Genomic DNA, 10,651 nt, shown 5'->3' on the forward strand with positions numbered 1-10,651 from the left:
CAACGTTGAGAAGCCTTTGAACCTGGCTTCCAGGCGGGGCTAAGCGGTGAGGAAGACACCCTGCGGGCCCAGGAGCGCAGGGATGATTCTCGGCCTGCTACCGACTCACTCCAGACACCGCCAGATCCGCGTCCAGCGCGGCCCAGCCCGCCTCTGAGACCTCGGGTCGGTCATCTACCTCGCACCCCCGCCGTGGTGCGATCGCCACGTGTGCCGGGTAAGGTGTCAGTCCTAGGACTCGCACTCCGAACCCGGGCGCTCGAGGGGTAGCAGTAGCTCCCGTCCCCTAGAGCCACCGCCCCACTTCCATCTTTCCTGGTGTTTAGTTGGTGATTAAGAGCCTCAAGAGGCTTCCCAGCCCGGGATGGTTTCGAACCGGGGCCCTCAGATCTCAGCCTCCAGAGTCGCTAAGATGGCAGGCCAGAGAATTCTGTGATCCAAGGAACCCCTTCGCCTCCCCAAGCTCTTCCCTGGGACCCAGAGGGCGGTGCGGAGGGTGCGGTCTCCTAGGAGACCACTGGGAACGGACTGCGCCTGCGCGCCGCCAGAGCCCGGCTGATGCAACCTCCCGCGTGCGAACGGCGCCACCGAGCGTAAGGAAGCCGGCTGGGGATTTCAGGCGTGACCAATCAGCGGCCGGGCGGAAGTGAGGGAAGTCCCGCCCCTGGGGCTGCGAATGACGTTGGGCGGCGCTGGGCTGGTGTCGCAAACGCCGAGCGTCCCGGGTCTCAGCCGGCAGCTGGCGGCGTCCCTCCCTTCGCTCCTCCGGCCTGCGGCCATCTTGGGCTTCCCCCAGCTCCCCGGCGTCGCGTTGCTCCGCGGCTCGGTGACGGTCCGCGTCTCCCGGAGAGTCGGCGCCGCCGCGAGGAGGTCGTTTACCTATGGTGGAGAGACCGCGCGCGCAGTAGACAACCGGCTTCCCCCGCCAGGATGGAGGACGTCGTCTGGGCCGCCGCCCGCGCGGGCCGCCGGGCTCCACCGCGCTCTGCCGCCCGCTTCCGGAACCGCGGCCTGGTGTGGCTCTTCCGCGGACGCCAGGACCGGCCTGGGGTGCCGACTCCGCCGCTGCGCAGCGCCCAGGCGGTGTAACAGGCCTCCTCCTCGCGATCCCGTCCGGCCTCCGCGCTCCGCGCTCCGCGGGACGACCCCCCTTTCCTCCCCCCGCCAGCCCCAGAGACGGCCCGGAAGTCGGCGATGGAGCCTGGTACGCGCCGACCGCGCCAACGGCCCGCCCCGCGGGCGGCCGCCTGGTTCCGGCTGCCCTTCTTCCCGCGGCCATGTCAGGCCGGCTTTTCCAAGTTCCCGACCCCTCCTGCCCCCGTCCACCCTGGGGACCCTCTCCTGCCTTCCTCCGCCCAGCCAGAGGCTCGGACCGGCTACTGGGCCAGACTGCTTTCCCAGCTCCTCGCACCGCTCCCGGGCTTGCTCCAAAAGCTGCTGTTTTGGAGCCAGCTTTTCAGCAGCATGATTCCCACCAGGTGGTTTGATTTCGCCGGAGGCTACAGTGCTCTGAGAGCCTGGAGGGGACGGGAGGAGACAGCCACTCCCACAGCGCGGAAGTCTTTGAATTCGCTGCGACGGGACCCTCCGGATAGTTCGGTGGCCCGCTGCCTGGGTTGGTCCGAGGAGGGTCTCCTTTGGCAGTGCCCCTCCTCAGACCTAGAACTGGAACTTAAAGCCAAGCTTGGAAGGCCTTTGGACCCGGCGGCGCACACTTTGTTCCTGGAGCAGCAGCTGTGGGGGGAAGAGCTGTTGCCCAGTAGCCTTCAAGCCCGTCTGTTCTTTGACCAAGAACTTGGCTCTTCGCCCTTCGGGTCTCTAAACATTCAGCGCTTAGGCAATTTCAACGTCGTCTCTTATTTGCTGAACCACCACTACCTGAACTGTCTTCCCTACCTAGAGCTCAGCAGTCAGAACAGCTTTGCAGGTGGCGAGCTCGTTGGTTTCCAAACACTGACCTCAGAAAGCAGCAGCCTTTCTGAGGACCATTGTCACCCCCAGCCTCTGCGAGCCGAGATCTGTGCAGCCTCTTGGCAGGAGTGTCCACCACTTTCTAGAGAAGGCCTTCCCGAAATCCACCACCTTCGCATGAAACGACTGGAATTCCTTCAGCAGTCTCACAAGGGCCAAGAGTTACCCACGCCTGACCAAGATAATGGCTACCACAGCCTAGAGGAGGAGCACAACCTTCTCCGGATGGATCTGAAACCCTGCACAGAGAACTCGACGCAGCCTGTTTCCCCTACTGGAGTCGTTCCTGAGACATCCTGGGAGCTCAATGAGGAAAAAATACAATTGTTGACTTCAGAGGTTCCACTTGTTCCTCAGAAGCCAGGCCTTTCGGAAAGTGAGGTGCCCGTGGAGAAGAAGCGTGAAGAGGACCAAACCGGTATACTTGACTCCTGTGTCGTGGAGAATGACTTTCCCATTTCAGCCAGGCCAGCTTGTAGTAACAAGCTGATAGATTACATTTTGGGAGGTGTGTCCAGCGACCTGGAAACAAGTTCCGAGTCAGAAGGTGAGAGCTGGGATGAAGAAGCTGAGGATGATGGTTTTGATAGTGACGGCTCACTGTCAGAATCAGACCTTGAAGGAGACTCAGAGGGACTTCACCTTTGGAACTCTTTCTACAGTGTCGATCCTTATAATCCCCAAAACTTCACAGCAACGATTCAGACTGCTGCCAGCATTGTTTCTGGAGAGACTTCTGATTCGGGGAAGGATTTGCCTTTGCCTGGCAAGTCTGATCTACAGAGTTCTCCCCTTCCTGAGACTCCTGATAGTTATTCTGGAGAGGAGGATGGCTGGGAATCCAGTGCAGATGAGGCAGAGAGTCTCAAACTGTGGAACTCTTTCTGTAATTCTGATGACCCCTACAACCTTTTAAATTTTAAGGCTCCTTTTCAAACATCAGGGAAAAAGTGGAAAGGCTGTTGTGGCTCAAAGAGCCCTTCTGAGTCCACAGTGGCCATTTCTGAGTGTCATACCTTACTTTCTTGTAAGGTGGAACTCTTAGGGAGCCAAGAAAGTGAATGTCCAGACTTGGTTCATCGTGAGATTCTTTCTGGAGAAAGACACACACATATCAAAAGAAAAAAGGTTTGTTTCTTTTCTTTTAACATACCTGATAATTTGTTTTGATAACTTTATGACTTAATAATTTTGCATGTTTTTGAGGAAGTATTCTTAAGTTCCTGTTTAGATTGAGAAATGTTCAAATAATTTCTCCAAGAGAAAGATTCCATTAGATGTTACCATAATGTGTTTTAATTTGGGTTGGTAACTTTGGGTTTGCCTATTATAAGCTTCAACAGAAATATTCATGTGTGCATGATTTAGTTTTTCCATAGATTAAGAAGGTCCTATTCTAGCTAAGGAGTTTTACATTGGTTTAATATGTGGCCTTTTGCTTCAAGTATGTAGTAACATGTGCATGGTAATCGTTATTCCTATCTATTGAAACCTAGAGAGGTGATAACAAATAGCAAGTCACGTTAATCTGGTGGTTTGCCCTGAAAGGAAGTATTAATTTTAATACCAGTCTCTATTTTTTTTTTTTTTTTTTGCCAGTCGTGGGACTTGGACTCAGGGCCTGAGCATTGTCCTTGGCTTCCTTTTGCTCAAGGCTATCACTCTACCATTTGAGCCACTGCACCAGTTCCAGCCTTTTCTGTTTATGTGGTGCTGAGGAATCGAACCCAGGGCTTCATGCATGCTAGGCAAGCACTCTACCGCTAAGCCATATTCCTAGCCCCTACCAGTCTCTCTTGAGTGACGGTTGAAAACTACTGAAAATAGTATGACCTTTATAAAAAATCTTACAAGTTATTAGTGTCCAGTTATAAGTTAATCTAAGAGAACCATGGGTGGTCACTTACTTGGCTTGATTTGAGTAGTTGCTTCCTATAAAGCTTCTTGAGTATTTTACTATTTAAATGGCTGTTACATTAACTTTAGTTTGGGAAGAAATCTCCCCCAAACACCTGGGTTTCTTTCATTGTAAAGAGAATTTCTTTTTTTTTTTTTTTCCTCCCTTTGGTTTCTTGTTTTTTGCCAGTCCTGGGGCTTGGACTCAGGGCCTGAGCACTGTTCCTGCCTTCTTTTTTCTCAAGGTTGGCATTCTACTTCTTGAGCCACAGCTCCACTTCCAGCTTTTTCTGTGTATGTGGTACTGAGGAATCGAACCCAGGGCTTCATGCATGCTAGGCAAGCACTCTACCCCTAAGCCACATTCCCAGCCCCTCCCTTTGGTTTTTTGAGGCAGGGTCTCCTTGTATATCTCCTTGTGAGCCAAGCCCAGGCTTGGCGGGAACATGAGATCCTTCTATTAGACTCCCAAGTGCTGGAGGTACTCGCACACCTTGCTGAGGGGGACTTTTAGCTTCCTGTACTATCATTTGGAAAAGGAAAGTAGTGAGTTCTTTTTTTTTTTTTTTGCCAGTCCTGGGGCTTGGACTCAGGGCCTGAGCACTGTCCCTGACTTCTTTTTGCTCAAGGCTAGCACTCTACCTCTTGAGTCACAGTGCCACTTCTGGCTCTTTCTATATATGTGGTGCTGAGGAATCGAACACAGGGCTTCATGTACACGAGGCAAGCACTCTACCACCACTAGGCCATATTCCCATCCCAGTAATGAGTTCTTATTAACCTCGTGGTCTGCAGCATGAGGGAGTTTCAAGTGGACACCGTAATCTTTTGATCCAAATAGCCAGCTCAGTACTTTGGAACTATTCCTGGGGTAGAAAATATTTGTAAATAGTGGCAATTTTATCTGTATTCCCAGAATAAGTCATGTTAAAAAGTTAGTTCACACTTTATGACAGGATAAAAAAGCTTCTGGTTTATCCTTTTATAAGAAGCCCCTGACAAAATGTCCTGCTGAGTTGAGGCCAGACATAAGTGGGGTGAGCACCTGACATCTGAGATTCTACTCCTGAGTGCTTTGGTTGCCAAGAGATGGGGGAGGCAGCCAGGTTTGGGAAGTTAGCTTCACTCTCTGGCTTTGGTCCACCATTGATCTGCTGGAGACATCTGTTGTACAAGTATTGCAGGATTCATTGTTTTCTATTTTTGCCATGCTGGGGATTGAACCTAGAGCCTCTTGAATTCGTTGTACCTCTGTGCTGCACCCCAGCTCCAGTCTCTCCAAGTTTAAATGAAATGAGTTAAACGGGCCCAGTCCAATCTCTTGTCTTGTAGTTGCTCATTGAATGAAATGAAATGAGTGAAGATAGGAGACTATTGACTGAATTAGAAACAAACCTACAATAGGATTGGAGGCATGGCTTAGTGCTACCTTGCCAATCTTGCAAGCAGAGAGGCTGCTCTGAGTTCAAACCTTCATTAAAAAAATCAAAACGGATTCTAGAAACAGACCTACAAAAGAATGTGTCTAAATATGATAAGACTGTCGGATAGCTGTTGACTGCCATTCTTTAGGTTTATGGGAACAATGGGTAAGTGCCTTGATTTTAGAAGCTTCAGCTCTAGGAGTTTGAAATCCTTTCTGTCCTGGCAAAACATAGTACAGATTGTGGAGCCAGACAAACTGGATCCTGTTTACACCCCTTAGATGCCAGGTGATCTGCACTCACTAGTTAACCTCATGGGGTTGATGTGAGGATTAAATGTGATAAAAATGAGAAAACTCTGAATAGAGCTTGCATGTATGTGGTAAGCACTACCCTAGTGACACAGTGGCTGAGTAACGACTAGAATGCAATATCTAGTAAGGTGTTACATCCCTATTAATTGTCCTCACGGGCATTCTCTGGCCTGATGTAAAGGCAAGGAAAGGAGTAGGCCTCAGCGGGATTAGCTGATGTAACTGTTAAACATACTTGAATGCAAGCTTTTACTTTGAGTTTGATGTCTTAGGAGGAAATGTCCTTAGTAAGAATTAAGTAGGATTGTCACTCATTCTGTGTCATGTATATTATGACAACATGAAAAAACATGTCAGGTGTACTATGACAAAAATACGAACAATTTCATGTACAGGTTGAGCCTCTCTAATGTGAAAATTTAAAACCTGAAACTTTTTTCCCTTTGGAGACAGATTTTTCAGCTTGTTGACCAGGCTGACCTTATACTTGAGATCCTATTGCCTCAGCCTCCCCAGTGCTGGGATCAGGTCACTCACTACCTGCCCCAACCTCCCCACCCCCTCACCCCCACCCCTGTAGTTATGGGGATCAGATCCAGGTGCTAGGCAAATGCTGGCCAACTGGGCTATACATCTCCAAGATCCAAAAAACTTTGAAATCTAAAATACTGCTGGTCCCAGGCAATTCAAGTAAGGGATTATAAACCTGTGTATGTTAGCATACTGGATTTTTTTGTCTTAACCACTAAGTCTCTTGTAGTGACATCCTGAAAGATTAATTTTGCTATAATTTGTTTACTAAGGTCTCTTTTGTTTATTCTGTTTATTTGTTTTTGTTGTCAGTCCTTGGCCATGGGCCTGAGCACTGTCCCTGGCTTCTTTTTGCTCAAGGCTAGCACTCTACCACTTGAGCCACAGCACCACTTCTGGTCTTTTCTATATATGTGGTGCTGAGGAATTGAACCCAGGGCTTCATGTATACGAGGCAAGCACTTTACCACTAGGCCATATTCCCAGCCCTATCTCTTCTATAATATAAAAGTAACTATCAAATTCTTAGCAATTGGCAAATGCTGAAAAGCAAAAACTTCAAAAATGAAAAATAAAATTGTTTAAAATTTTTTCCATGATAAGAATATTGACATCCATGGATACAGTGGTTAGTCTCCGAAATAGTTCTTTTGAGGAAAGAATATTATAGAACTGTATTTCCCTAAAAATGAAAGAATAGCAGGAACTGATAATAACAGTAAAGCTTCAATTCTCCCTCTGGATTCATTTTATATGCCAAAGTTGGGTAGATTTTGTGTGTGTGTGTGTGTAATGTTTTAGATGCTTTTTATTTTATTCAACTACTATCTGCTTAGAACTGTTTAACTTCACACATACTTGGGAACAAAGATTCTTGAAATAATTTAGTATTGAGAGAGAACTACTGGCCTCAGTGCTAATTAGAAGATCCTAGAAGGTTATTAAAGTGAGTCTTTTTCTTTATAGGTAACCTTCCTTGAAGAAGTTACGGAGTATTACATAAGTGGTGATGAGGATCGCAAAGGACCATGGGAAGAATTTGCAAGGGATGGATGCAGGTTCCAGAAACGAATTCAAGAAACAGAAGTTGCTATTGGATATTGCTTGACATTTGAGCACAGACAAAGAATGTTTAATAGACTCCAGGAAGTGTGCTTTGAAGGACTTTCTGTTTTCAAACAATGTTAAGATGAGTTGACAGCCTATAGCCTTCGCGTACACTACCTCTTTCTTAAGAGGCTTTAAAAATACACACACAACAAATATTGACCAATTTTTTTAAAGAGATATAAAATTGGCCCCAGTGAAATAGTTTAATTTTTGCAACATATCTATCCATTAGAAATATCCAGGCTTAAGGTCAGCTTTGATAATGAAGGATCTGTGATTTTTTTTTTTAGTCCTCTTCAGTTTAGTTGGATGTTTTTAAATGTTCTTTGTTTGCTTGAGGTGAACAGGGAGACCTTTTGAGTTACAATTTTGCACTTTAAAAACTTACTTTCTTGGGAAACAATATAGGGCTTTAAAGCCCATTTTCAGTTCTAATTTAAATTATGTGCTTTTGTCCAAAATTACCAGGTTCCTAATTTTTTCCAAAATAAATGGGCTTTTTATTTTTTTTTTCATTGTATTCATTGGGCCCCTTTACCTTAAGGCTGCAAAATAATAATCTTGTACGTTGTATACTAAAAGCACATATCTTGTGCCACTTTTTTCTTATTTTAAAGGTGACTTTAGTTGAAAATGTGGTGAATTTTTTTTCTACAAGTTCTACTTAAGGTGTTTCCAAGGACTGCCAGAAAATTGCCCTCACAGCAATCTCTGCAGCTTTGGGAAAGCTATGTCTATCTGCCAAATGTTAGCATCTAATATATTTGGTTTCTATGCAGACTGTTTTTGGAGAGGTTTTTGTGTTACTGAAGTTCCAGTTGAATGTAGTTCTTTGCATCTTTCCACAGAGAAATTATAAAACACTCGAGAATAAGTAATCACTGCATCATAGGTGTTTATTTTTTCAACTTTAGAGACTAATAAGAGACATCTCAGAGTTTTGATTTTTATAGTATATGCTCTCAACAGAAAATCAGTGTTATTCAACATCATGCCTCAGCACTGTCACTTTTAAAAACTTATCAGGGTGACATTAAACTTGGAACTGGGCAGTTCTGAATTTTCAAGTGTGAAATGTAAAATAGAAGCTTCAGTCAATATCCAGGTTTATTGTGTTCTGCTATTTTAATAATAGAAAAGCAATGGCAAGGCCTCTTTTACAAAAGGACGAACTAGATTTAACAACTTGGAAGTCTTAATACCTTTAGCTCAAAGTTTACTTTGCATCGCTTGGTTATGCTTATTTCATTTAGCTAGCTTTCCAACCTGTTGGGCTGAAGTAATGTTAACCAACTCTGATGGTCACTTTTTACTCCACACGTCCCCCACCACAGGAGGTTAGAAGACCACTTATTTTGAACTCATTTCAGCATAGGGATGAGTTTTTCAGAAGTGCTTATAGGGTTACTACCTCAGTTTATGATCTACCTGGTCATTATTTTATTTCCATCTGGTTTGCTCTAGAGATCTGCCTCCGATGTTAGTGTATATATATATTCATTACTACACTCACTGAAGGTGCAGCATATGGAAGCTGGCCAAGTTACTGAAGAGACCTGTGTCCCTCCACTTAGGCAAACACAGCCTGGTAAAGCACTGTGAAAACAGGTGCTTCAAGCCTGGGTCGTTTGGGAAGCAGGCATCTCTCACTTAGGACCATGTGCAGGTGGTCTTTTAAAACCAGACTGAAGTACAGTAGATTATTTGAGACTTGTTATATTTTGTGTTTCTGGAGTCTAGCATATCTGTGAATTTGAAAGTGATGGGACATCTTTATAGGTGTTGGATTTCAGAAAATTGTTCTTGAGACTGCTTCCACTTCCAGAAAAGTAAAAGCTTGGTTCAGAATCTCCTATGTACTGCTCTCTCCTTTAGAAGTAATAAGATTGTGATGATGACAAAGGGACCATTTATAAATTAGACTGGACTAGAGCTTAAATGTAGGTTGCTTCTTTAGCATAAGGCCCTGAATTCAATCCCCAGTGCCACCAACTGAAAAAGGAATACTACCTACAATACAAATTGTACAAATACAAGTTTGCACAGTGGTTTTCCTGGCTACCAGGCCCAGAGTAAGCTAAAAATTATACTGATGCTGGGCATGGTTGTACATGCCTGTAATTCTAGCACTTGCAAGGCTAAAGCAAGAGGATCTCAAGTTAAAGTCAGCCTAGCACCTCTAAGGCCAGACTGATAGGTATCATAAGACCTGTCTCCAACAACAACAAAAATCCAAATCAAAATTCTTGTCAGTTTATCCAAGTTCTGTATGTTAGAAGTCCCCTAACCAATGTTAAGAATAAAATGCCTGAAGGTCTTTCGTGCACATTTTATACATTAAAGTCGTGTCATGGTGCTTTACGTGTGAATGTAGCATGAGAAGAGCTTTGTACAGACAGGTAGCATTTCTATTTCTCAGTGATGAGATGTGACAACACCTCTTCCATCTAACTAGAAGTCAAACCTATCAGATTTTATTTTTTTTATAATTTATGGAAGGTGAAGTTTAGGCACTGGCAGACTTCTAATTGGCTTCTTCAAATCCAGTGATTTAAATGTAACCAGTTTGTTGGAATTTTATTGTTGAAATTCTATTTTATTTGTATATATACCTGTTAACTAATCTGTAAATTGTAATAAATATATTTGCAATCATGAAGTATATGTGATTTTTTTTTTTTTTTTGGTACCAGTCCTCGGGCTTGAACTCAACTGCAAAGCACATTTAGGAAAAGGGAAATTGGCTTAAGAGTACAAACATCCGGGGCTGGGAATATGGCCTAGTGGCAAGAGTGCTCACCTTGTACACATGAAGCCCTGGGTTTGGTTCCTCAACACCACATATATAGAAAAGGCCAGAAGTGGTGCCGTGGCTCAAGTGGTAGCGGGCTAGCCTTGAGCAAAAAGAAGCCAGGGACAGTGCTCAGGCCCTGAGTCCAAGGCCCAGGACTGACAGAAACAAAAAAAAAGTATGAACATCTCTTCTAAGAGCCAATTCTGAAATTAGCTCCAGCTTTAGTTCTGCAAAGAAGACTGATAAATGGAGTATTCATAGTCAAATTCATATGGGCATAACTTTCTCCTAAACAACAGGAAAGTGGATAGTGCATTATTCATGATAACATGGTATTGCAAGCCAGCTTCCCCATTTGTGAAATTGAATCAATGTGATAATCACATCAGGAAAAAATTACACTATTTACTCAAGAAAATTGTACCCCAGCAAGCCCATTAATGAACTAAGGAACAATAGCATTCTTTTTTTTTTTTTTTGGTGCCGGTCCTGGGGCTTGAACTCAGGGCCTGAGCACCATTCTTGGCTTCTTTTTGCTCAAGGCTAGCACTCTACCACTTGAGCCACTACTAGCATTCTTAAGCCAAAGCGTTTAGACCTTCCCAGCTACT

At 45.0% G+C, this 10,651-nt stretch overlaps 1 protein-coding gene across 1 annotated transcript; it reads left to right on the top strand.

Moving 5' to 3' along the window:
• Positions 1-710: 710 nt before the first annotated feature.
• Ppp1r15b (protein phosphatase 1 regulatory subunit 15B) lies at positions 711-9,908 on the top strand. The gene is made up of 2 exons (XM_048357149.1): positions 711-3,099; positions 7,103-9,908. The coding sequence occupies exons 1-2, from the start codon at positions 1,195-1,197 to the stop codon at positions 7,322-7,324; spliced, it is 2,127 nt and encodes a 708-aa protein (XP_048213106.1). The 5' UTR covers positions 711-1,194; the 3' UTR covers positions 7,325-9,908.
• Positions 9,909-10,651: the final 743 nt, after the last annotated feature.

This window comes from Perognathus longimembris, chromosome 11 (genome assembly GCF_023159225.1).
Source record: "Perognathus longimembris pacificus isolate PPM17 chromosome 11, ASM2315922v1, whole genome shotgun sequence".
Taxonomy (NCBI): domain Eukaryota; kingdom Metazoa; phylum Chordata; class Mammalia; order Rodentia; family Heteromyidae; genus Perognathus; species Perognathus longimembris.

What these genes read in the sequence shown, in the direction of transcription:
- Ppp1r15b (XM_048357149.1), top strand. Translation starts at nt 1,195, where the DNA reads ATGGAGCCTGGTACGCGCCGACCGCGCCAACGGCCCGCCCCGCGGGCG. An exon ending in CACATATCAAAAGAAAAAAG is followed by an intron (nt 3,100 to 7,102) that starts GTTTGTTTCTTT and finishes TTTTCTTTATAG; the next exon opens with GTAACCTTCCTTGAAGAAGT.